Source organism: Pseudophryne corroboree, unplaced genomic scaffold (assembly GCF_028390025.1).
Source record: "Pseudophryne corroboree isolate aPseCor3 unplaced genomic scaffold, aPseCor3.hap2 scaffold_1242, whole genome shotgun sequence".
NCBI lineage: Eukaryota > Metazoa > Chordata > Amphibia > Anura > Myobatrachidae > Pseudophryne > Pseudophryne corroboree.
Genome location: NW_026967868.1, coordinates 138,632 through 164,561, shown reverse-complemented (window position 1 = coordinate 164,561; position 25,930 = coordinate 138,632). Strand labels below are relative to the sequence as shown.

At 58.2% G+C, this 25,930-nt stretch overlaps 2 protein-coding genes across 2 annotated transcripts in view; both read left to right on the top strand.

The window, feature by feature from the left end:
* Positions 1 to 337: 337 nt before the first annotated feature.
* The window catches only part of CAD (carbamoyl-phosphate synthetase 2, aspartate transcarbamylase, and dihydroorotase), a 78,440-nt gene continuing 52,847 nt past the window's right edge, over positions 338 to 25,930 (top strand). The window contains exons 1-17 of the mRNA XM_063950838.1: positions 338 to 566; positions 1,231 to 1,373; positions 3,452 to 3,593; positions 11,711 to 11,882; positions 13,129 to 13,314; positions 13,435 to 13,547; positions 13,641 to 13,789; positions 14,945 to 15,076; positions 15,151 to 15,384; positions 15,539 to 15,760; positions 16,855 to 17,043; positions 17,203 to 17,327; positions 17,439 to 17,572; positions 17,780 to 17,892; positions 17,983 to 18,230; positions 18,324 to 18,570; positions 19,268 to 19,366. Coding sequence (XP_063806908.1) covers positions 338 to 566; positions 1,231 to 1,373; positions 3,452 to 3,593; positions 11,711 to 11,882; positions 13,129 to 13,314; positions 13,435 to 13,547; positions 13,641 to 13,789; positions 14,945 to 15,076; positions 15,151 to 15,384; positions 15,539 to 15,760; positions 16,855 to 17,043; positions 17,203 to 17,327; positions 17,439 to 17,572; positions 17,780 to 17,892; positions 17,983 to 18,230; positions 18,324 to 18,570; positions 19,268 to 19,366 — 2,877 coding nt within the window. The remainder of the gene's footprint in view (positions 567 to 1,230; positions 1,374 to 3,451; positions 3,594 to 11,710; positions 11,883 to 13,128; positions 13,315 to 13,434; positions 13,548 to 13,640; positions 13,790 to 14,944; positions 15,077 to 15,150; positions 15,385 to 15,538; positions 15,761 to 16,854; positions 17,044 to 17,202; positions 17,328 to 17,438; positions 17,573 to 17,779; positions 17,893 to 17,982; positions 18,231 to 18,323; positions 18,571 to 19,267; positions 19,367 to 25,930) is intronic.
* Positions 4,196 to 5,050, top strand: LOC134993046 (keratin-associated protein 16-1-like). The gene is made up of 2 exons (XM_063950837.1): positions 4,196 to 4,563; positions 4,831 to 5,050. Exons 1-2 carry the CDS (start codon positions 4,196 to 4,198, stop codon positions 5,048 to 5,050), a joined length of 588 nt encoding a protein of 195 aa, XP_063806907.1.

The following is a 25,930-nucleotide window of genomic DNA, read 5'->3' as shown; positions in this document are numbered from 1 at the left end:
GGTGATGGCGTGTACCCCAGGCAGCAGAACATACTGGGATCACCCCCTTGTGAGACATGGCAGTAGGAGGGGGAGGGGGGGGGGGGGCTGATGGCGTGTACCCCAGGCAGCAGAACATACTGGGATCACCCCCTTGTGAGGCCTGGCAGTAGGAGGGGGGGGGGGCTGATGGCGTGTACCCCAGGCAGCAGAACATACTGGGATCACCCCCTTGTGAGACCTGGCAGTAGGAGGGGGGGGGTGGGGGTGATGGCGTGTACCCCAGGCAGCAGAACATACTGGGATCACCCCCTTGTGAGACCTGGCAGTAGGAGGGGGGGGGGGGGGGGGGGGGCTGATGGCGTGTACCCCAGGCAGCAGAACATACTGGGATCACGCGTGTGCTGTGTCCTTATTGTCTGTGTTCTGTAACCAGTCCTCATCTCTGTCCCACCAGTGGTTTGAGTCCAGTCGGATCCACGCTGCGGCCCTCATTGTGGGCGAGTGTTCGGACCACCCCAGCCACTGGAGCTGTGCGCGGTCACTGGACCTATGGCTGAAGGAGCAGGGGATCCCCGGGCTGCAAGGTATGAGAAACAGAGCCCGTGTGCTACTAACCACTAATAGCGTGGCCTAATGCTCAGCCACACGTCCTGCACAGTGGGCAGTATAGCATTTGGGGCCCGCAGCAGCTGGTAACTCTGCGGCACAGTGGGCAGTATAGCATTTGGGGCCTGCAGCGGCTGGTAACTCTGCGGCACAGTGGACAGTACAGCATTTGGGGCCTGCAGTGGCTGGTAACTTTGCGGCACAGTGGGCAGTATACCATTTGGGTCCCGCAGCGGCTGGTAACTCTGTGGCACAGTGGACAGTATAGCATTTGGGGCCCGCAGCGGCTGGTAACTCTGTGGCACAGTGGGCAGTATAGTATTCGGGGCCCGCAGCAGCTGGTAACTACGGCACAATGGGCAGTATAACATTTGGGGCCTGCAGCGGCTGTGGCACAATGGGCAGTATAGTATTTGGGGCCCGCAGCAGCTGGTAACTTTGTGGCACGCCGTCTTGTGGTCAGTCGCACTGCGCACGCACCCGGGTACTCCAGCGATGCCGCTTGCAGTGAGGATTTAGCTGCCGGTATCGTATTCACGCACATCGGCTGCGTATGTCTGAGCGCACATATCCGGCGCGGGCCCATCGCGTGGACAGTTGTTCCTCGCCTGCTGTCTTATCCGCACTCTCTGCCTCCTCCAGGGGTGGACACGCGGGCCCTCACCAAGAAGATCCGGGAGAATGGTACCATGCTGGGCAAGCTCATACCACAGGGCACGGATGAGAGCCACGTCCCGTATGACGACCCGGGGAAGAGGAACCTGGTGCAGGAGGTGTCGCTGAAGGTATGACCTGCTATGTACAATGGGTGGCTGTGACTATATCATATCTGGTCCAGTGCTGGGTGCATGGTGGCAGGGTTAGGTGCATAGTGGCAGAGTTAGGTGGTGGCCCCAGTGCTGGGTGCAGGGTGGACAGGGAAGGGGGGGGGGGGCAGGGCTGGCGGCAGGGATGGATGCAGGGTTCGGTGGTGGCCCCAGGGTTGGGTGCAGGGTTAGGTGGTGGCCCTAGGGCTGGGTGCAGGGTTGCAGGGCTAGGTGGTGGCCCCAGGGCTGGGTGCAGGGTGGCAGGGTTAGGTGGTGGCCCCAGGGCTGGGTACAGGGTGGCAGGGTTAGGTGGTGGCCCCAGGGCTGGGTGCAGGGTTAGGTGGTGGCCCCAGGGCTGGGTGCATGGTGGCAGGGTTAGGTGGTGGCCCCAGGGCTGGGAGCAGGGTGGCAGGGTTAGGTGGTGGCCCCAGGGCTGGGTGCAGGGTGGACAAGGGGGGGGGGGGGGCAGGGCTGGGTGCAGGGTGGCAGGGTTAGGTGGTGGCTCCAGGGCTGGGTGCAGAGTGGACAAGGAGGGGAAGGGGTGGCAGGGTTAGGTGGTGGCCCCAGGGCTGGGTGCAGGGTGGCAGGGTTAGGTGGTGGCCCCAGGGCTGGGTGCAGGGTGGCAGGGTTAGGTGGTGGCCCCAGGGCTGGGTGCAGGGTGGACAAGGGGGGGGGGGGGGGGGGGGGGGCAGGGCTGGGTGCAGGGTGGCAGGGTTAGGTGGTGGCTCCAGGGCTGGGTGCAGAGTGGACAAGGAGGGGAAGGGGTGGCAGGGTTAGGTGGTGGCCCCAGGGCTGGGTGCAGGGTGGCAGGGTTAGGTGGTGGCCCCAGGGCTGGGTGCAGGGTGGCAGGGTTAGGTGGTGGCCCCAGGGCTGGGTGCAGGGTGGACAAGGGGGGGGGGGGGCAGGGCTGGGTGCAGGGTGGCAGGGTTAGGTGGTGGCTCCAGGGCTGGGTGCAGAGTGGACAAGGAGGGGAAGGGGTGGCAGGGTTAGGTGGTGGCCCCAGGGCTGGGTGCAGGGTGGCAGGGTTAGGTGGTGGCCCCAGGGCTGGGTGCAGGGTGGCAGGGTTAGGTGGTGGCCCCAGGGCTGGGTGCAGGGTGGACAAGGGGGGGGCGGGGGCAGGGCTGGGTGCAGGGTGGCAGGGTTAGGTGGTGGCTCCAGGGCTGGGTGCAGAGTGGACAAGGAGGGGAATGGGTGGCAGGGTTAGGTGGTGGCCCCAGGGCTGGGTGCAGGGTGGCAGGGTTAGGTGGTGGCCCCAGGGCTGGGTGCAGGGTGGCAGGGTTAGGTGGTGGCCCCAGGGCTGGGTGCAGGGTGGCAGGGTTAGGTGGTGGCCCCAGGGCTGGGTGCAGGGTGGCAGGGTTAGGTGGTGGCCCCAGGGCTGGGTGCAGGGTGGCAGGGTTAGGTGGTGGCCCCAGGGCTGGGTGCAGGGTGGCAGGGTTAGGTGGTGGCCCCAGGGCTGGGTGCAGGGTGGCAGGGTTAGGTGGTGGCCCCAGGGCTGAGTGCATGGTGGCAGGGTTAGGTGGTGGCCCCGGGGCTGGGTGCAGGGTGGCAGGGTTAGGTGGTGGCCCCAGGGCTGAGTGCATGGTGGCAGGGTTAGGTGGTGGCCCCGGGGCTGGGTGGCAGGGTTAGGTGGTGGCCCCGGGTGCAGGGTGGACGGGGGCCCCCCGGGGCTGGGTGCAGGGTGGCAGGGTTAGGTGGTGGCCCCGGGGCTGGGTGCATGGTGGCAGGGTTAGGTGGTGGCCCCGGGGCTGGGTGCATGGTGGCAGGGTTAGGTGGTGGCCCCGGGGCTGGGTGGCAGGGTTAGGTGGTGGCCCCGGGTGCAGGGTGGACGGGGGCCCCCCGGGGCTGGGTGCAGGGTGGCAGGGTTAGGTGGTGGCCCCAGGGCTGGGTGCAGGGTGGCAGGGTTAGGTGGTGGCCCCGGGTGCAGGGTGGACGGGGGCCCCCCGGGGCTGGGTGCAGGGTGGACGGGGGGCCCCGGGGCTGGGTGCAGGGTGGACGGGAGGCACCAAGGCTGAATACATGGCATTGCTGAGCTCATTATAACGTCATGCTTCTCCTAGGAGCCTCGTGTCTATAACCCCGGGGGCTGTGTGAAGATCGCGGCTCTGGACTGTGGCCTGAAATACAACCAGATCCGCTGCCTGTGCCAGAGGGGGGCAGAAGTCACCGTGTTACCCTGGGACGCTCCCATCAGCGGTGCAGGTAACACGTGTATGAGGAGAACACTGTGCTGCGTGCAGAGGCCTCTGACATGTAGAGACACACGTATGTACACTGACCATACACACGTGGTCTCACGAGGGCTTTACATACAGATGTGTGCAGGTATACTGTGATTACATGCATAAGTGTGGGGACAGGGTTTATATATTATATATACACACGGGTGGGGGGGCACATGGTGGACACACACGGACACATACGCACACGGGGGGGCACATGGTGTATTACACACACGGGGACACACACAAGGGGGGGCGCACACTATGTACACACGGACACACAAGGGGGGGGCACATGGTGTAATACACACACGCAGGGCTGTCGGTGAGGAGACGGTTAATGCTGGGATCAGGCTCAGACACCAACACAGGTGACGCTGCTGAGAGATTATATTGCCAAGGACAAAGCAACACTACACACAGGATCTCTGCCAAATTCTGCCCCCCTGTGCCAGCCTGCCCTGTGTAATGTCTCCCTGTGCCAGCCTGCCCTGTGTAATGTCTCCATGCCAGCCTGCCCTGTGTAATGTCTCCATGCCAGCCTGCCCTGTGTAATGTCTCCATGCCAGCCTGCCCTGTGTAATGTCTCCATGCCAGCCTGCCCTGTGTAATGTCTCCCTGTGCCAGCCTGCCCTGGGTAATGTCTCCCTGTGCCAGCCTGCCCTGGGTAATGTCTCCCTGTGCCAGCCTGCCCTGTGTAATGTCTCCCTGTGCCAGCCTGCCCTGTGTAATGTCTCCCTGTGCCAGCCTGCCCTGTGTAATGTCTCCCTGTGCCAGCCTGCCCTGTGTAATGTCTCCCTGTGCCAGCCTGCCCTGTGTAATGTCTCCCTGTGCCAGCCTGCCCTGTGTAATGTCTCCCTGTGCCAGCCTGCCCTGTGTAATGTCTCCCTGTGCCAGCCTGCCCTGTGTAATGTCTCCCTGTGCCAGCCTGCCCTGTGTAATGTCTCCCTGTGCCAGCCTGTCCTGTGTAATGTCTCCCTGTGCCAGCCTGCCCTGTGTAATGTCTCCCTGTGCCAGCCTGCCCTGTGTAATGTCTCCCTGTGCCAGCCTGCCCTGTGTAATGTCTCCATGCCAGCCTGCCCTGTGTAATGTCTCCATGCCAGCCTGCCCTGTGTAATGTCTCCATGCCAGCCTGCCCTGTGTAAGGTCTCCATGCGCCAGCCTGCCCTGTGTAATGTCTCCATGCCAGCCTGCCCTGTGTAATGTCTCCATGCCAGCCTGCCCTGTGTAATGTCTCCATGCCAGCCTGCCCTGTGTAATGTCTCCCTGTGCCAGCCTGCCCTGTGTATTGTCTCCCTGTGCCAGCCTGCCCTGTGTATTGTCTCCCTGTGCCAGCCTGCCCTGTGTAATGTCTCCCTGTGCCAGCCTGCCCTGTGTAATGTCTCCCTGTGCCAGCCTGCCCTGTGTAATGTCTCCATGCCAGCCTGCCCTGTGTAATGTCTCCTCCTCCCATGCCAGCCTGCCCTGTGTAATGTCTCCTCCTTCCGTGCCAGCCTGCCCTGTGTAATGTCTCCATGCCAGCCTGCCCTGTGTAATGTCTCCATGCCAGCCTGCCCGGTGTAATGTGTCCCTCCTTCCATGCCAGTCTGCCCTGGGTAACGTCTCCCTCCTTCCATGCCAGCCTGCCCTGGGTAATATCTCCCTCCTGCCATGCCAGCCTGCCCTGTGTAATGTCTCCTCCTCCCATGCCAGCCTGCCCTGTGTAATGTCTCCATGCCAGCCTGCCCGGTGTAATGTGTCCCTCCTTCCATGCCAGTCTGCCCTGTGTAACGTCTCCCTCCTTCCATGCCAGCCTGCCCTGGGTAATATCTCCCACCTGCCATGCCAGCCTGCCCTGTGTAATGTCTCCTCCTCCCATGCCAGCCTGCCCTGTGTAATGTCTCCTCCTTCCGTGCCAGCCTGCCCTGTGTAATGTCTCCATGCCAGCCTGCCCTGTGTAATGTCTCCCTCCTGCCATGCCAGCCTGCCCTGTGTAATGTCTCCTCCTTCCGTGCCAGCCTGCCCTGTGTAATGTCTCCATGCCAGCCTGCCCTGTGTAATGTCTCCTCCTTCCGTGCCAGCCTGCCCTGTGTAATGTCTCCATGCCAGCCTGCCCTGTGTAATGTCTCCCTCCTGCCATGCCAGCCTGCCCTGTGTAATGTCTCCCTCCTGCCATGCGAGCCTGCCCTGTGTAATGTCTCCCTCCTGCCATGCCAGCCTGCCCTGTGTAATGTCTCCCTCCTGCCATGCCAGCCTGCCCTGTGTAATGTCTCCCTCCTGCCATGCCAGCCTGCCCTGTGTAATGTCTCCCTCCTGCCATGCCAGCCTGCCCTGTGTAATGTCTCCCTCCGCCCGTGCCAGCCTGCCCTGTGTAATGTCTCCTCCTCCCGTGCCAGCCTGCCCTGTGTAATGTCTCCTCTTTCCGTGCCAGCCTGCCCTGTGTAATGTCTCCTCTTTCCGTGCCAGCCTGCCCTGTGTAATGTCTCCATGCCAGCCTGCCCGGTGTAACGTCTCCCTCCTTCCATGCCAGTCTGCCCTGTGTAACGTCTCCCTCCTTCCATGCCAGCCTGCCCTGGGTAATATCTCCCTTTTTCCGTGCCAGCCTGCCCTGTGTAATGTCTCCCTCCTGCCATGCCAGCCTGCCCTGTGTAATGTCTCCTCCTCCCGTGCCAGCCTGCCCTGTGTAATGTCTCCCTCCTGCCATGCCAGCCTGCCCTGTGTAATGTCTCCATGCCAGCCTGCCCTGTGTAATGTCTGCCTCCTGCCATGCCAGCCTGCCCTGTGTAATGTCTCCCTCCTGCCATGCCAGCCTGCCCGGTGTAATGTCTCCCTCCTGCCATGCCAACCTGCCCTGTGTAATGTCTCCCTCCTGCCATGCCAACCTGCCCTGTGTAATGTCTCCCTCCTGCCATGCCAGCCTGCCCGGTGTAATGTCTCCCTCCTGCCATGCCAGCCTGCCCGGTGTAATGTCTCCCTCCTGCCATGCCAGCCTGCCCGGTGTAATGTCTCCCTCCTGCCATGCCAGCCTGCCCGGTGTAATGTCTCCCGTAGTAAGCACCTCAGGAAAGGAAGACCATTAGACATAAGTCATGTACAGGTTGAGTATCCCATATCCAGATATTCCCAAATACGGACTCTTCTGTGAGTGAGATAGTGACACCTGTGTTTTCTTATGACTCAATGTTCACAAAGTTATTACACATATTGTATGAAGTGACCTCCAGGCTGTGTATAAGGTGAATGTGGGATGGGCGCACTGCACGGCACCTGGCAGGAGAAGCGCTGCGGGAATTTTGGGCTCACTGCTCTGGTTGAAGACCGGGAGGGTATGGTGTAGGGGTGCCAACTCTGACTGTGCAGCGGGAGAGGAGGGCACAGGGTGAGGCTCTGGCTGGGCAGCAGAAGAGGAGCAGAGGAGGGCACAGGGTGAGGCTCTGGCTGGGCACCAGGAGAGGAGCAGAGGAGGGCACAGGGTGAGGCTCTGGCTGGGCACCAGGAGAGGAGCAGAGGAGGGCACAGGGTGAGGCTCTGGCTGGGCACCAGGAGAGGAGCAGAGGAGGGCACAGGGTGAGGCTCTGGCTGGGCAGCAGGAGAGGAGCAGAGGAGGGCACAGGGTGAGGCTCTGGCTGGGCAGCAGTAGAGGAGGGCACAGGGTGAGGCTCTGGCTGGGCAGCAGTAGAAGAGGGCACAGGGTGAGGCTCTGGCTGGGCAGCGGGAGAGGAGTAGAGGAGGGCACAGGGGAGGCTCTGGCTGGGCAGCAGGAGAGTAGAGGAGGGCACAGGGTGAGGCTCTGGCTGGGCAGCAGGAGAGGAGCAGAGGAGGGCACAGGGTGAGGCTTTGGCTGGGCAGCAGGAGAGGAGGGCACATGGTGAGTCTCTGGCTGGGCAGCAGGAGAGGAGCAGAGGAGGGCACAGGGTGAGGCTCTGTCTGGGCAGCAGTAGAGGAGGGCACAGGGTGTGGCTCTGGCTGGGCAGCAGTAGAGGAGGGCACAGGGTGAGGCTCTGGCTGGGCAGCGGGAGAGGAGTAGAGGAGGGCACAGGGTAAGGCTCTGGCTGGGCAGCAGGAGAGGAGCAGAGGAGGGCACAGGGTGAGGCTCTGGCTGGGCAGCAGTAGAGGAGGGCACAGGGTGAGGCTCTGGCTGGGCAGCAGTAGAGGAGGGCACAGGGTGAGGCTCTGGCTGGGCAGCAGTAGAGGAGGACACAGGGTGAGGCTCTGGCTGGGCAGCAGAAGAGCAGAGGAGGGCACAGGGTGAGGCTCTGGCTGGGCAGCAGTAGAGGAGGGCACAGGGTGAGTCTCTGGCTGGGCACCAGGAGAGGAGCAGAGGAGGGCACAGGGTAGGCTCTGGCTGGGCAGGAGTAGAGGAGGGCACAGGGTGATGCTCTGGCTGGGCAGCAGGATAGGAGCAGAGGAGGGCACAGGGCGAGGCTCTGGCTGGGCAGCAGTAGAGGAGGACACATGGTGAGGCTCTGGCTGGGCAGCGGGAGAGGAGTAGAGGAGGGCACAGGGTGAGGCTCTGGCTGGGCAGCAGGAGAGGAGCAGAGGAGGGCACAGGGTGAGTCTCTGGCTGGGCAGCAGGAGAGGAGGGCACATGGTGAGTCTCTGGCTGGGCAGCAGGAGAGGAGTAGAGGAGGGCACAGGGTGAGGCTCTGGCTGGGCAGCAGAAGAGGAGCAGAGGAGGGCACAGGGTGAGGCTCTGGCTGGGCAGCAGTAGAGGAGGGCACAGGGTGAGGCTCTGGCTGGGCAGCAGTAGAGGAGGGCACAGGGTGAGGCTCTGGCTGGGCAGCGGGAGAGGAGTAGAGGAGGGCACAGGGTGAGGCTCTGTCTGGGCAGCAGTAGAGGAGGGCACAGGGTGAGGCTCTGGCTGGGCAGCAGGAGAGGAGGGCACATGGTGAGGCTCTGGCTGGGCAGCGGGAGAGGAGCAGAGGAGGGCACAGGGTAGCCTCTGGCTGGGCAGCAGGAGAGGAGGGCACAGGGTGAGGCTCTGGCTGGGCAGCAGAGGAGGGCACAGGGTGAGGCTCTGGCTGGGCAGCAGTAGAGGAGGACACATGGTGAGTCTCTGGCTGGGCAGCAGTAGAGGAGGGCACAGGGTGAGTCTCTGGCTGGGCACCAGGAGAGGAGCAGAGGAGGGCACAGGGCGAGGCTCTGGCTGGGCAGCAGTAGAGGAGGACACATGGTAAATCTCTGGCTGGGCAGCAGGAGAGGAGGGCACATGGTGAGTCTCTGGCTGGGCAGCAGGAGAGGAGGGCACATGGTGAGTCTCTGGCTGGGCAGCAGTAGAGGAGGGCACAGGGTGAGGCTCTGGCTGGGCAGTTGGAGAGGAGTAGAGGAGGGCACAGGGTGAGGCTCTGGCTGGGCAGCAGGAGAGGAGCAGAGGAAGGCACAGGGTAAGGCTCTGGCTGGGCAGCAGGAGAGGAGCAGAGGAGGGCACAAGGTGAGGCTCTGGCTGGGCAGCAGGAGAGGAGCAGAGGAGGGCACAGGGTGAGGCTCTGGCTAAGCAGCAGTAGAGGAGGACACAGGGTGAGGCTCTGGCTGGGCAGCAGTAGAGGAGGGCACAGGGTGAGGCTCTGGCCGGGCAGCAGTAGAGGAGGGCACAGGGTGAGGCTCTGGCTGGGCAGCAGGAGAGGAGCAGAGGAGGGCACAGGGTGAGGCTCTGGCTGGGCACCAGGAGAGGAGGGCACAGGGTGAGGCTCTGGCTGGGCAGCAGGAGAGGAGCAGAGGAGGGCACAGGGTGAGGCTCTGGCTGGGCACCAGGAGAGGAGGGCACAGGGCGAGGCTCTGGCTGGGCAGCAGTAGAGGAGGACACATGGTGAGTCTCTGGCTGGGCAGCAGTAGAGGAGGGCACAGGGTGAGGCTCTGGCTGGGCAGCGGGAGAGGAGTAGAGGAGGGCACAGGGTGAGGCTCTGGCTGGGCAGCAGGAGAGGAGCAGAGGAGGGCACAGGGTGAGTCTCTGGCTGGGCAGCAGGAGAGGAGGGCACATGGTGAGTCTCTGGCTGGGCAGCAGGAGAGGAGTAGAGGAGGGCACAGGGTGAGGCTCTGGCTGGGCAGCAGAAGAGGAGCAGAGGAGGGCACAGGGTGAGGCTCTGTCTGGGCAGCAGTAGAGGAGGGCACAGGGTGAGGCTCTGGCTGGGCAGCAGTAGAGGAGGGCACAGGGTGAGGCTCTGGCTGGGCAGCGGGAGAGGAGTAGAGGAGGGCACAGGGTGAGGCTCTGGCTGGGCAGCGGGAGAGGAGCAGAGGAGGGCACAGGGTGAGGCTCTGGCTGGGCAGCAGGAGAGGAGCAGAGGAGGGCACAGGGTGAGGCTCTGGCTGGGCAGCAGGAGAGGAGGGCACATGGTGAGTCTCTGGCTTGGGCAGCAGGAGAGGAGTAGAGGAGGGCACAGGGTGAGGCTCTGGCTGGGCAGCAGAAGAGGGGCAGAGGAGGGCACAGGGTGAGGCTCTGTCTGGGCAGCAGTAGAGGAGGGCACAGGGTGAGGCTCTGGCTGGGCAGCAGTAGAGGAGGGCACAGGGTGAGGCTCTGGCTGGGCAGCGGGAGAGGAGTAGAGGAGGGCACAGGGTGAGGCTCTGGCTTGGCAGCAGGAGAGGAGCAGAGGAGGGCACATGGTGAGGCTCTGGCTGGGCAGCGGGAGAGGAGCAGAGGAGGGCACAGGGTAGGCTCTGGCTGGGCAGCAGGAGAGGAGGGCACAGGGTGAGGCTCTGGCTGGGCAGCAGAAGAGGAGCAGAGGAGGGCACAGGGTGAGGCTCTGGCTGGGCAGCAGTAGAGGAGGGCACAGGGTAGGCTCTGGCTGGGCAGCAGTAGAGGAGGGCACAGGGTGAGGCTCTGGCTGGGCAGCAGTAGAGGAGGACACAGGGTGAGGCTCTGGCTGGGCAGCAGAAGAGCAGAGGAGGGCACAGGGTGAGGCTCTGGCTGGGCAGCAGTAGAGGAGGACACATGGTGAGTCTCTAGCTGGGCAGCAGTAGAGGAGGGCACAGGGTGAGTCTCTGGCTGGGCACGAGGAGAGGAGCAGAGGAGGGCACAGGGTAGGCTCTGGCTGGGCAGGAGTAGAGGAGGGCACAGGGTGAGGCTCTGGCTGGGCAGCAGGATAGGAGCAGAGGAGGGCACATGGTGAGGCTCTGGCTGGGCAGCAGTAGAGGAGGGCACAGGGTGAGGCTCTGGCTGGGCAGCGGTAGAGGAGGGCACAGGGTGAGGCTCTGGCTGGGCAGCAGGAGAGGAGCAGAGGAGGGCACAGGGTGAGGCTCTGGCTGGGCACCAGGAGAGGAGCAGAGGAGGGCACAGGGTAGGCTCTGGCTGGGCAGGAGTAGAGGAGGGCACAGGGTAGGCTCTGGCTGGGCAGCAGGAGAGGAGTGGAGGAGGGCACAGGGTGAGGCTCTGGCTGGGCAGCAGGATAGAAGCAGAGGAGGGCACAGGGTGAGGCTCTGTCTGGGCAGCAGTAGAGGAGGACACAGGATGAGGCTCTGGCTGGGCAGCGGGAGAGGAGGGCACAGGGTGAGGCTCTGGCTGGGCAGCAGGAGAGGAGCAGAGGAGGGCACAGGGTGAGGCTCTGGCTGGGCAGCAGGAGAGCAGCAGAGGAGGGCACAGGGTGAGGCTCTGGCTGGGCAGCAGGAGAGGAGCAGAGGAGGGCACAGGGTGAGGCTCTGGTTGGGCAGCAGGAGAGGAGCAGAGGAGGGCACAGGGTGAGGCTCTGGCTGGGCAGCAGTAGAGGAGGGCACAGGTTGAGGCTCTGGCTGGGCAGCAGTAGAGGAGGGCACAGGTTGAGGCTCTGGCTGGGCAGCAGTAGAGGAGGGCACAGGGTGAGGCTCTGGCTGGGCAGCAGTAGAGGAGGGCACAGGGTGAGGCTCTGGCTGGGCAGCAGTAGAGGAGGGCACAGGGTGAGGCACTGGCTGGGCAGCAGAGGAGGGCACAGGGTGAGGCTCTGGCTGGGCAGCAGGAGAGGAGCAGAGGAGAGCACAGGGTGAGGCTCTGGCTGGGCAGCAGAGGAGGACACAGGGTGACTAGTGGCCTGGTAATACCAGCCGAAGTTTCCATCGCACCCCATGAGACGCAGTAATGTGATCAGGGCGTCTCTTGTCCGGAAGTCGCTGCCGCTCTTCCTCAACACCGTTTCTCGTTTCTTTACCTTTTAGAGTTTGACGGCTTGTTCCTGAGTAACGGACCCGGGGACCCCGTCTTCTGCCATTCGTCTGTCCAGAACATTCGCCGTTTCATCAGTGAGGAGAACCTAAAACCGGTGTTTGGCATCTGTCTTGGGCACCAGCTCCTGTCTCTGGTTATTGGAGCAAAGACCTACAAGATGAAGTAAGTGACGGTTACCGGTTCAGGATACACGTGTGTCCATTGTATCGCGCATCTCTGTAGTTACATGGGGAAAACGAATGCTGTGTGTAATTCGCCACCTCAGGATGGTGGAGACTTCCCATTGGACCTGTGATGGCTCCCTCCACGTCAGGCCTTTCACTTTTTTTATATGGTGACACCAGGGTTCTGTAACGCAGCGTCGCGTAGGTGCACCGAGGCGGGAGAGTCTGGTGGAAGGCTGGCGTTCTAAGGGCATGTGTAGAGGCTGAATGAAAGTATAAGGGTCATTCATTTGCGGACAGTAGGTGGATTCTGCTCGCACTCCTTCCATTTAGAGGTAACGTGCGGGGACCGCTGGGACTCGTCTCGCCGGCTTACGCGCATATTTAGATCTGCCCCTGAGTGTGAGATGGCTTCCATAGGCTGGGAACAGCGTGGGGGTAGGAGAGTGGGAAGAGGTGATCGGGGAGGAGAGACATTGGTGTGCGGGAGGGAGTGTGAGTGGGGATGTTGGAGGGGAGGAGTAGCTAAGACCAGGAGCCCATGGAGTGAGGTGGAGCGGTAAGACAGATGGGGGAAGCAAAAGAGGAGTCGCAGTAATCAAGGCATAGGAGAATGGCGTGGCCTGTGGTAAAAGTGGCTTCCAGATACAGCGGTATATGGGTCCTGGTAATGTTGTGGAGGTAAAAGTGGTATGACGGAGCAAGGGACTACATGTGTGGGGGTAGGGCGGCAGCAAAACAGGACGGAGTCTAGAATTGGGCCCAGACTATGGGTTTGGTAGATAGTGGTGAGGGAAAGATCTCTGGAGATGGAGAGAGGACCTCTGAGGAGTTCAGTGTAACATGCAGTAACTTCTTGTCCCTGAGTACATGGGAGATAGAGACGACAGAGGGGTGAGAGGTCAGGAGAGGAGTTTCTACAGCCTCCTCATCCTCGTACAGGTGGTATTTCGGTCCGAAGGATCTCCTGAGCTCACAGAGCAGATCTATAGAGCGGAGACCAAGGACTGATCCTAGAGGAGCACCCGCAGGAGGGGGAGGCAGGGATTGGACAGATAAGACGTGACCAGAGAGTGCATTGTGACATTTGAGGATTTGCAGGAGGTGGGGTGGGCGACAGTGCTGAAGGCAGAGGGGACGTGGAGGAAAATGAGTAGTGGCCCTTGGGTGGAAAGATCTGGATCCTTACAGTGGCTCCAGCTGGAACTTGTTCTCTGGTAACGTCTGTCTCTGCCATGTCTTAGGTATGGGAACCGTGGCCACAACCAGCCCTGTATCCATGACGGCACCCAGCGATGCTTCATCACCTCCCAGAACCACGGCTATGCCGTAGATCCTGACACCTTACCGGAGGGCTGGTCTCCACTCTTCACCAATGCTAATGACCGGTCTAACGAGGGAATCGTCCATGACTCCAAACCCTTCTTCAGGTGGGTGGATGCTGTAGTACAGAGTTACGAATGAGAAGGGGTTTAGGGGACTGAGGAAGGGAAGGGCTGATACCGGAGACGTTTGGTGAGATACGGTCGTCTCCTCTTCTCTGCTTTCAGTGTCCAGTTCCACCCAGAGCACCGTGCCGGACCTATGGACCTCGTGTGTCTGTTTGACGTTTTCTTGGATACTGTGCGCCATGTGAAAGCCGGGGCCTTGGGAATGGGCACAGGTAAGTGGCTTTCCCTGTACGATGTCCTGTACCTCCGCCAAGTACGAGACCCGCCAGGATACTCCTCATGTCCCTCCTATGTCCTCCCCTTAGTGAAACAGTGTCTGAGTGACATCCTAACGTACAAAGACTCTCCGATGGTCGCTGATATGGAGGGAGCCCGGCCACGGAAGGTGCTGATCCTGGGCTCCGGGGGTCTGTCTATTGGCCAGGCTGGGGAGTTTGACTACTCTGGTTCTCAGGTAAAATCACCTTCCTGCTTCAGGTTTCATCGGGCTCCACAGGGAGACTCTGGGGTCGGTGCAGTTCTGTGTCTGGCTACCTCCTGTACTGTGTGTAGGCCCCTCACCAGCTGGCGGTGCAGAGTGGTCTCTCTGTACCATGGGAGTGACCCTCATGTCTTATATAAGGCCTGGGATCCTGAGAGCAGCCATAGCGGGCACTGCATAGTGCAGTATGGCGGCCACTACATAGCGCTGTATGGCGGGCACTGCATAGTGCAGTATGGCGGCCACTACATAGTGCAGTATGGCGGGCACTGCATAGTGCAGTATGGCGGGCACTGCATAGTGCAGTATGGCGGGCACTGCATAGTGCAGTATGGCGGGCACTACATAGTGCAGTATGGCGGGCACTACATAGTGCAGTATGGCGGCCACTACATAGTGCAGTATGGCGGGCACTGCATAGTGCAGTATGGCGGGCACTGCATAGTGCAGTATGGCGGGCACTGCATAGTGCAGTATGGCGGGCACTGCATAGCGCTGTATGGCGGGCACTGCATAGTGCAGTATGGTGGGCACTGCATAGTGCAGTATGGTGGGCACTGCATAGCGCTGTATGGTGGGCACTGCATAGCGCTGTATGGTGGGCACTGCATAGTGCAGTATGGTGGGTACTGCATAGCGCTGTATGGCGGCCACTGCATAGCGCTGTATGGCGGCCACTGCATAGTGCAGTATGGCGGCCACTACATAGCGCTGTATGGCGGGCACTGCATAGTGCAGTATGGCGGCCACTACATAGCGCTGTATGGCGGGCACTGCATAGTGCAGTATGGCGGGCACTGCATAGTGCAGTATGGCGGCCACTGCATAGCGCTGTATGGCGGCCACTGCATAGCGCAGTATGGCGGGCACTGCATAGCGCAGTATGGCGGGCACTGCATAGCGCAGTATGGCGGGCACTGCATAGTGCAGTATGGCGGGCACTGCATAGTGCAGTATGGCGGCCACTGCATAGCGCTGTATGGCGGGCACTGCATAGCGCTGTATGCATAGCGCAGTATGGCGGGCACTGCATAGCGCAGTATGGCGGGCACTGCATAGCGCAGTATGGCGGGCACTACATAGCGCAGTATGGCGGTAACGCTGCTCCCATAATCCTTCTCTGTTTAGGCCATTAAAGCCCTGAAGGAAGAGAACATCCAGACTGTGCTGATAAACCCTAACATTGCCACGGTGCAGACCTCCAAGGGGCTGGCGGACAAGGTGTACTTCCTGCCCATCACCGCGGAGTACGTCACACAGGTAGGTCTTCCCGTCGCTGTGATGTGCAGGGTGGCCACCAGTGACCAGGCCAGTAACTCATCTCCCACCTGCAGGTCATTAAGAACGAGCGGCCGGATGGCGTCCTGCTGACCTTTGGGGGTCAAACAGCCCTCAACTGTGGCGTGGAGCTGACCAAACGTGGGGTGCTGGAGAAGTACAACGTGCGGGTGCTCGGGACCCCTGTCCGGTCCATTGAGATGACGGAGGACCGTAAGATCTTTGTAGAGAAGATGGAAGAGATTGGAGAGCATGTGGCTCCCAGTGAGGCGGCCTACTCTCTAGAGCAGGTTAGTAGCTGGTGCCCCCATGGGGTTATCAGCAGGATATCGCCTATGCCAACTTACACCACATCCCCGTCATCCTGACCCAGACCTCCTCCCTACCCCCCTAACCCTCTCCGCATGCATCCTCTTCCTCAGCTCCTGTTTCATTCCCTCCCAGGCCCAAGCTGCTGCAGATCGTCTTGGATACCCGGTCCTGGTACGCTCAGCCTATGCTCTGGGTGGCCTGGGGTCCGGCTTTGCCAACACAAGAGAGGAGCTGACTGCCCTGGTTTGCCAGGCCTTTGCCCACACAACCCAAGTCCTGGTGGACAAATCGCTGAAGGGCTGGAAAGAGATTGAGTACGAGGTGGTGAGGGACGCCTACAACAACTGCGTGACGGTAAGGCAGAGTCTTCTTCTCTGAGGTCCACTGTGGCTGTTCTGCTTCAGCGCCGTCATTCACCTCTACATAATAGCTACAGCTCAACCTTTATATCACCCTAGTGCACGTGTAGCCGCCTGGGGTGTAAGTAGCAGTGCCCGCTAGAGGGCAGGCCTCCAGATATTGTGTTCCTAGTATGGTGGTGGTCACAGCTACTCCTGGCTGCCCTTCTATGCCCGGTGTTAGTAGCAGTCACCACTAGAGGGCAGGCCGCCAGATATTGTGTTCCTAGTATGGTGGTGATAGCTGCTCCTGGCTGCCCCTCTATGCCCGGTGATGGTAGCAGTCACCACTAGAGGGCAGGCCGCCAGATATTGTGTTCCTAGTATGGTGGTAATAGCTGCTCCTGGCTGCCCCTCTATGCCCGGTGTAAGTAGCAGTCTCCACTAGAGGGCAGGCCTCCAGCCATTGTGTTCCTAGTATGGTGGTGATAGCTGCTCCTGGCTGCCCCTCTATGCCCGGTGATAGTAGCAGTCACCACTAGAGGGCAGGCCTCCAGCCATTGTGTTCCTAGTATGGTGGTGGTCACAGCTACTCCTGGCTGCCCCTCTATGCCCGGTGTAAGTAGCAGTCACCACTAGAGGGCAGGCCGCCAGATATTGTGTTCCTAGTATGGTGGTGGTCACAGCTACTCCTGGCTGCCCCTCTATGCCCGGTGTTAGTAGCAGTCACCACTAGATGGCAGGCCTCCAGCCATTGTGTTCCTAGTATGGTGGTGATAGCTGCTCCTGGCTGCCCCTCTATGCCCGGTGATAGTAGCAGTCACCACTAGAGGGCAGGCCTCCAGCCATTGTGTTCCTAGTATGGTGGTGATAGCTGCTCCTGGCTGCCCCTCTATGCCCGGTGATGGTAGCAGTCACCACTAGAGGGCAGGCCTCCAGCCATTGTGTTCCTAGTATGGTGGTGATAGCTGCTCCTGGATGCCCCTCTATGCCCGGCGTGAGTGCGGAGGTTGAATCGTTTAGGCATTATATCCAAGATGACCCAATGGACGTGGAAGGCCCATACTGTTCTATAGCACGCTTCCTTACACGTCTCTTCTCCCCCTTCAGGTGTGTAACATGGAGAACGTGGACCCGCTTGGTATCCACACCGGAGAGTCCATAGTGGTGGCCCCCAGCCAGACCCTGAACGATCAGGAGTACAACATGCTGCGTAATACCGCCATCAAGGTCATCCAGCACCTGGGGATCGTGGGCGAGTGTAACATCCAGTACGCTCTGAATCCAGAGTCCGAGCAGGTAAGCCGCGGGACTGGTGGGAGGCGAGCGTCTGGCGGCCGGCCTGGCACCGCCGGGAGGCGAGCGTCTGGCGGCCGGCCTGGCACCGCCGGATGTATCTTTCAGGTGTATGTGACTTTGTTTCCAGTAAATTATTTCTCCCCTTTTTCTCGTCCTCAGTATTATATCATCGAGGTAAACGCGCGACTTTCCCGCAGCTCTGCCCTGGCGAGCAAGGCCACCGGGTATCCCCTGGCGTACGTGGCAGCCAAGCTGGCCTTAGGGATCCCGCTGCCAGTGCTCAGGTATTCCCGGCTACTGTTTATACTGCGCCACCTCTCCCGCTATATACGGCTACCCTCGGTGCTATAGTCTGTACATATATATTCTCACGCTTGCTCATTTACCGCCTGCAGGAACTCCGTCACCAACTCCACCACCGCTAACTTTGAGCCCAGCCTGGATTACTGCGTGGTGAAGGTCCCTCGCTGGGACCTCAGCAAGTTCCTGCGCGTCAGCACCAAGATCGGGAGCTCGATGAAGAGCGTGGGTTAGTAAATGAGCGGGGAAGCTCCGTGGCGCCGTATGATAGGCCCACCCTTGCATGGTATCGGTCACGGTGAAGTACCTGGGGCAGTAGAACATGGATGATGTGGTACTGCGTTGGGCTTGTCGCTGTGCTCCCACCGGACTGACGCAGGCACTGCAGGAGAGCGGGTTACTTTGGGCTGATGCGATGATCTCTTCGTTATTACAGGGGAAGTTATGTCTGTGGGAAGGAACTTTGAGGAAGCGTTCCAGAAGGCTTTGCGCATGGTAGACGAGAATTGCGTGGGCTTTGATCACAGCGTCAAGTTGTCTTCTGAAGAGGTGAGGATTACGGGGCGTGCGGTCTGAACGGGTTGACTGATGCGCCAGTTTGGGGGGTGAGGCTCTAATGCGTGTTCTCTCATTTACCAGGAGCTCGAGACTCCCACCGATAAGCGGATCTTCGTGCTGGCAGCCGCGCTGCGGGATGGGTACACCATCGAACGCCTCTATGAGCTGACGAAGATCGACCGCTGGTTCCTGCACAAGATGAAGAACATCACCGACCACTTCTCCACGCTGGAGTCTTACCAGAACGGGGTGACCATGCCACGCAGCGTCCTCCTCCGCGCCAAGCAGCTGGGCTTCTCAGACAAGCAGATCGCACTGGCCGTGCAGAGGTGATGACGCCGCGCCACATTTCTACTAGTTCCACACACTCCCGATATCCGTCCGGATGCACCTCATTTCCCTCTCCTGTGTCCCCTTTGCAGCACGGAGCTGGCGGTCAGAAAGATGCGGCAGGAATGGCAGATACTGCCGGTGGTGAAGCAGATTGACACCGTGGCGGCAGAGTGGCCAGCGCAGACCAATTACCTGTACCTGACATACAACGGTAACCAGCACGACCTGGATTTCCGGGATCCCCACGTCATGGTGATTGGCTCTGGCGTTTACCGCATTGGCAGCAGCGTGGAGTTTGACTGGTGTGCGGTGGGCTGTATCCAGGAATTGCGCAAGGTACGGCGAGGAGCACGACTGTGAAATTTTGTCTCCGGTGACGTCAGTGGGGGACACAGATGATAGCGCACAGTCAGCTATTCCCGATTGTTGTTCGGTACACATTGCCAGTTACCCGTCCCCCTGCCCGGTGTGCTGCCATGGGTGGCCCTGACAAGTCGCATCTCATTGCGTACACCCCGATTATACCCCACTGCCCGTATCTGAGCACCAGGCCACTGGGGGTATATTATCAATGCTCCTGATTATACCCCACTGCCCGTATCTGAGCACCAGGCCACTGGGGGTTTATTATCAATGCTCCTGATTATACCCCACTGCCCATATCTGGCCGCTGGGGGTATATTACCAACGCTCCTGATTATACCCCACTGGGGATATATTACCAATGCTCCTGATTATACCCCACTGCCCGTATCTGGCCGCTGGGGGTATATTACCAATGCTCCTGATAATACCCCACTGCCCGTATCTGGCCGCTGGGGGTATATTACCAACGCTCCTGATTATACCCCACTGGGGATATATTACCAATGCTCCTGATTATACCCCACTGCCCGTATCTGGCCGCTGGGGGTATATTACTAACGCTCCTGATTTTCGCATTTAGTGTTACCCACGGCGCAGGGCATAGTCAGTGAGCGGCAGCTCAGTAACTATACCCCCTCTGATTGGTTTCTTCTCTCTCTCCTCACAGATGGGCTTTAAAACGATCATGGTGAATTATAACCCGGAGACTGTGAGCACGGATTATGACATGTGCGATAGGCTTTATTTTGATGAGATCTCCTTTGAGGTAAGTGTTTGAGGTGCGAGGTGTAAGGTGCAGCTTCCATAGAGGCTTGTCACACCATGCTAGGATTACTGTATATTCCAAGATCAGGGAAAGGGGTGGTGCTGTTATTCGGGAGTGGTGATTGGATGGGGCAGTATTGGGTAATGTCAGGGTTATCCGGGAGTGGTGATTGAATGGGGCAGTATTGGGTAATGTCAGGGTTATCCGGGAGTGGTGATTGGATGGGGAAGTATTGGGTAATGTCAGGGTTATTCGGGAGTGGTGATTGGATGGGGCAGTATTGGGTAATGTCAGGGTTATCCGGGAGTGGTGATTGGATGGGGCAGTATTGGGTAATGTCAGGGTTATCCGGGAGTGGTGATTGGATGGGGCAGTATTGGGTAATGTCAGGGTTATCCGGGAGTGGTGATTGGATGGGGAAGTATTGGGTAATGTCAGGGTTATTCGGGAGTGGTGATTGGATGGGGCAGTATTGGGTAATGTCAGGGTTATCCGGGAGTGGTGATTGGATGGGGCAGTATTGGGTAATGTCAGGGTTATCCGGGAGTGGTGTTTGGATGGGGCAGTATTGGGTAATGTCAGGGTTATCCTGCAGTGGTGATTGGATGGGGCAGTATTCAGTAATGTCAGGGTTATCCTGGAGTGGTGATTGGATGGGGCAGTATTGGGTAATGTCAGGGTTATCCTGGAGAGGTGATTGGATGGGGCAGTATTGGGTAATGTCAGGGTTATCCTGCAGTGGTGATTGGATGGGGCAGTATTCAGTAATGTCAGGGTTATCCGCGAGTGGTGATTGGGTGGGGCAGTATTGGGTAATGTCAGGGTTATCCGCGAGTGGTGATTGGATGGGGCAGTATTGGGTAATGTCAGGGTTATCCTGCAGTGGTGTTTGGATGGGGCAGTATTGGGTAATGTCGGGGTTATCCTGCAGTGGTGATTGGATGGGGCAGTATTGGGTAATGTCAGGGTTATCCTGCAGTGGTGATTGGATGGGGAAGTATTGGGTAATGTCAGGGTTATCCGGGAGTGGTGATTGGATGGGGCAGTATTGGGTAATGTCAGGGTTATCCGGGAGAGGTGATTGGATGGGGCAGTATTGGGTAATGTCAGGGTTATCCTGCAGTGGTGATTGGATGGGGCAGTATTGGGTAATGTCAGGGTTATCCTGCAGTGGTGATTGGATGGGGCAGTATTGGGTAATGTCAGGGTTATCCTGCAGTGGTGATTGGATGGGGCAGTATTGGGTAATGTCAGGGTTATCCTGCAGTGGTGATTGAATGGGGCAGTATTGGGTAATGTCAGGGTTATCCGGGAGAGGTGATTGTATGGGGCAGTATTGTGTAATGTCAGGGTTATCCTGCAGTGGTGATTGGGTGGGGCAGTATTGGGTAATGTCGGGGTTATCCGGGAGTGGTGATTGGGTGGGGCAGTATTGTGTAATGTCAGGGTTATTCGGGAGTGGTGATTGGGTGGGGTAGTATTGGGTAATGTCAGGATTATCCTGCAGTGGTGATTGGATGGGGCAGTATTGGGTAATGTCAGGGTTATCCGGGAGAGGTGATTGGGTGGGGCAGTATTGGGTAATGCCAGGGTTATCCGGGAGAGGTGATTGGATGGGGCAGTATTGGGTAATGTCAGGGTTATCCTGCAGTGGTGATTGGATGGGGCAGTATTGGGTAATGTCAGGGTTATCCTGCAGTGGTGATTGGATGGGGCAGTATTGGGTAATGTCAGGGTTATCCTGCAGTGGTGATTGGATGGGGAAGTATTGGGTAATGTCAGGGTTATCCGGGAGTGGTGATTGGATGGGGCAGTATTGGGTAATGCCAGGGTTATCCGGGAGAGGTGATTGGATGGGGCAGTATTGGGTAATGTCAGGGTTATCCTGCAGTGGTGATTGGATGGGGCAGTATTGGGTAATGTCAGGGTTATCCGGGAGTGGTGATTGGATGGGGCAGTATTGGGTAATGTCAGGGTTATCCTGCAGTGGTGATTGGATGGGGCAGTATTGGGTAATGTCAGGGTTATCCGGGAGTGGTGATTGGATGGGGCAGTATTGGGTAATGTCAGGGTTATCCGGGAGTGGTGATTGGATGGGGCAGTATTGGGTAATGTCAGGGTTATCCGGGAGTGGTGATTGGATGGGGCAGTATTGGGTAATGTCAGGGTTATCCGGGAGTGGTGATTGGATGGGGCAGTATTGGGTAATGTCAGGGTTATCCGGGAGTGGTGATTGGATGGGGCAGTATTGGGTAATGTCAGGGTTATCCGGGAGTGGTGATTGGATGGGGAAGTATTGGGTAATGTCAGGGTTATTCGGGAGTGGTGTTTGGATGGGGCAGTATTGGGTAATGTCAGGGTTATCCTGCAGTGGTGATTGGATGGGGCAGTATTCAGTAATGTCAGGGTTATCCTGGAGTGGTGATTGGATGGGGCAGTATTGGGTAATGTCAGGGTTATCCTGGAGAGGTGATTGGATGGGGCAGTATTGGGTAATGTCAGGGTTATCCTGCAGTGGTGATTGGATGGGGCAGTATTCAGTAATGTCAGGGTTATCCGCGAGTGGTGATTGGGTGGGGCAGTATTGGGTAATGTCAGGGTTATCCGCGAGTGGTGATTGGATGGGGCAGTATTGGGTAATGTCAGGGTTATCCTGCAGTGGTGTTTGGATGGGGCAGTATTGGGTAATGTCGGGGTTATCCTGCAGTGGTGATTGGATGGGGCAGTATTGGGTAATGTCGGGGTTATCCTGCAGTGGTGATTGGATGGGGCAGTATTCGGTAATGTCAGGGTTATCCTGCAGTGGTGATTGGATGGGGAAGTATTGGGTAATGTCAGGGTTATCCGGGAGTGGTGATTGGATGGGGCAGTATTGGGTAATGTCAGGGTTATCCGGGAGAGGTGATTGGATGGGGCAGTATTGGGTAATGTCAGGGTTATCCTGCAGTGGTGATTGGATGGGGCAGTATTGGGTAATGTCAGGGTTATCCTGCAGTGGTGATTGGATGGGGCAGTATTGGGTAATGTCAGGGTTATCCTGCAGTGGTGATTGAATGGGGCAGTATTGGGTAATGTCAGGGTTATCCGGGAGTGGTGATTGGATGGGGCAGTATTGGGTAATGTCAGGGTTATCCGGGAGTGGTGATTGGATGGGGCAGTATTGGGTAATGTCAGGGTTATCCGGGAGTGGTGATTGGATGGGGCAGTATTGGGTAATGTCAGGGTTATCCGGGAGTGGTGATTGGATGGGGAAGTATTGGGTAATGTCAGGGTTATTCGGGAGTGGTGTTTGGATGGGGCAGTATTGGGTAATGTCAGGGTTATCCTGCAGTGGTGATTGGATGGGGCAGTATTCAGTAATGTCAGGGTTATCCTGGAGTGGTGATTGGATGGGGCAGTATTGGGTAATGTCAGGGTTATCCTGGAGAGGTGATTGGATGGGGCAGTATTGGGTAATGTCAGGGTTATCCTGCAGTGGTGATTGGATGGGGCAGTATTCAGTAATGTCAGGGTTATCCGCGAGTGGTGATTGGGTGGGGCAGTATTGGGTAATGTCAGGGTTATCCGCGAGTGGTGATTGGATGGGGCAGTATTGGGTAATGTCAGGGTTATCCTGCAGTGGTGTTTGGATGGGGCAGTATTGGGTAATGTCGGGGTTATCCTGCAGTGGTGATTGGATGGGGCAGTATTGGGTAATGTCGGGGTTATCCTGCAGTGGTGATTGGATGGGGCAGTATTCGGTAATGTCAGGGTTATCCTGCAGTGGTGATTGGATGGGGAAGTATTGGGTAATGTCAGGGTTATCCGGGAGTGGTGATTGGATGGGGCAGTATTGGGTAATGTCAGGGTTATCCGGGAGAGGTGATTGGATGGGGCAGTATTGGGTAATGTCAGGGTTATCCTGCAGTGGTGATTGGATGGGGCAGTATTGGGTAATGTCAGGGTTATCCTGCAGTGGTGATTGGATGGGGCAGTATTGGGTAATGTCAGGGTTATCCTGCAGTGGTGATTGAATGGGGCAGTATTGGGTAATGTCAGGGTTATCCGGGAGAGGTGATTGTATGGGGCAGTATTGTGTAATGTCAGGGTTATCCTGCAGTGGTGATTGGGTGGGGCAGTATTGGGTAATGTCGGGGTTATCCGGGAGTGGTGATTGGGTGGGGCAGTATTGGGTAATGTCAGGGTTATTCGGGAGTGGTGATTGGGTGGGGTAGTATTGGGTAATGTCAGGATTATCCTGCAGTGGTGATTGGATGGGGCAGTATTGGGTAATGTCAGGGTTATCCGGGAGAGGTGATTGGGTGGGGCAGTATTGGGTAATGCCAGGGTTATCCGGGAGAGGTGATTGGATGGGGCAGTATTGGGTAATGTCAGGGTTATCCTGCAGTGGTGATTGGATGGGGCAGTATTGGGTAATGTCAGGGTTATCCTGCAGTGGTGATTGGATGGGGCAGTATTGGGTAATGTCAGGGTTATCCTGCAGTGGTGATTGGATGGGGAAGTATTGGGTAATGTCAGGGTTATCCGGGAGTGGTGATTGGATGGGGCAGTATTGGGTAATGCCAGGGTTATCCGGGAGAGGTGATTGGATGGGGCAGTATTGGGTAATGTCAGGGTTATCCTGCAGTGGTGATTGGATGGGGCAGTATTGGGTAATGTCAGGGTTATCCGGGAGTGGTGATTGGATGGGGCAGTATTGGGTAATGTCAGGGTTATCCGGGAATGGTGATTGGATGGGGCAGTATTGGGTAATGTCAGGGTTATCCTGCAGTGGTGATTGGATGGGGCAGTATTGGGTAATGTCAGGGTTATCCTGCAGTGGTGATTGGATGGGGCAGTATTGGGTAATGTCAGGGTTATCCGGGAGTGGTGATTGGATGGGGCAGTATTGGGTAATGTCAGGGTTATCCGGGAGTGGTGATTGGATGGGGCAGTATTGGGTAATGTCAGGGTTATCCGGGAGTGGTGATTGGATGGGGCAGTATTGGGTAATGTCAGGGTTATCCGGGAGTGGTGATTGGATGGGGCAGTATTGGGTAATGTCAGGGTTATCCTGCAGTGGTGATTGGATGGGGCAGTATTGGGTAATGTCAGGGTTATCCGGGAGAGGTGATTGGATGCGGCAGTATTGGGTAATGTCAGGGTTATCCTGCAGTGGTGATTGGATGGGGCAGTATTGGGTAATGTCAGGGTTATCCTGCAGTGGTGATTGGGTGGGGCAGTATTGGGTAATGTCAGGGTTATCCTGGAGAGGTGATTGGATGGGGCAGTATTGGGTAATGTCAGGGTTATCCGGGAGAGGTGATTGGATGGGGCAGTATTGGGTAATGTCAGGGTTATCCTGCAGTGGTGATTGGGTGGGGCAGTATTGGGTAATGTCAGGGTTATCCGGGAGTGGTGATTGGGTGGGGCAGTATTGGGTAATGTCAGGGTTATCCTGCAGTGGTGGTTGGGTGGGGCAGTATTGGGTAATGTCAGGGTTATCCGGGAGTGGTGATTGGATGGGGCAGTATTGGGTAATGTCAGGGTTATCCGGGAGTGGTGGTTGGGTGGGGCAGTATTGGGTAATGTCAGGGTTATCCGGGAGTGGTGATTGGATGGGGCAGTATTGGGTAATGTCAGGGTTATCCTGCAGTGGTGATTGGATGGGGCAGTATTGGGTAATGTCAGGGTTATTCGGGAGTGGTGATTGGATGGGGCAGTATTGGGTAATGTCAGGGTTATCCGGGAGTGGTGATTGGATGGGGCAGTATTGGGTAATGTCAGGGTTATCCTGCAGTGGTGATTGGATGGGGCAGTATTGGGTAATGTCAGGGTTATCCGGGAGAGGTGATTGGATGCGGCAGTATTGGGTAATGTCAGGGTTATCCTGCAGTGGTGATTGGATGGGGCAGTATTGGGTAATGTCAGGGTTATCCTGCAGTGGTGATTGGATGCGGCAGTATTGGGTAATGTCAGGGTTATCCTGCAGTGGTGATTGGATGGGGAAGTATTGGGTAATGTCAGGGTTATCCTGCAGTGGTGATTGGATGGGGCAGTATTGGGTAATGTCAGGGTTATCCGGGAGTGGAGATTGGATGGGGCAGTATTGGGTAATGTCAGGGTTATCCTGCAGTGGTGATTGGATGGGGCAGTATTGGGTAATGTCAGGGTTATCCGGGAGAGGTGATTGGGTGGGACAGTATTGGGTAATGTCAGGGTTATCCGGGAGAGGTGATTGGATGGGGCAGTATTGGGTAATGTCAGGGTTATCCTGCAGTGGTGATTGGGTGGGGCAGTATTGGGTAATGTCAGGGTTATCCTGCAGTGGTGATTGGATGGGGCAGTATTGGGTAATGTCAGGGTTATCCTGCAGTGGTGATTGGGTGGGGCAGTATTGGGTAATGTCAGGGTTATCCGGGAGAGGTGATTGGATGGGGCAGTATTGGGTAATGTCAGGGTTATCCGGGAGAGGTGATTGGATGGGGCAGTATTTGGTAATGTCAGGGTTATCCTGCAGTGGTGATTGGGTGGGGCAGTATTGGGTAATGTCAGGGTTATCCGGGAGTGGTGATTGGATGGGGC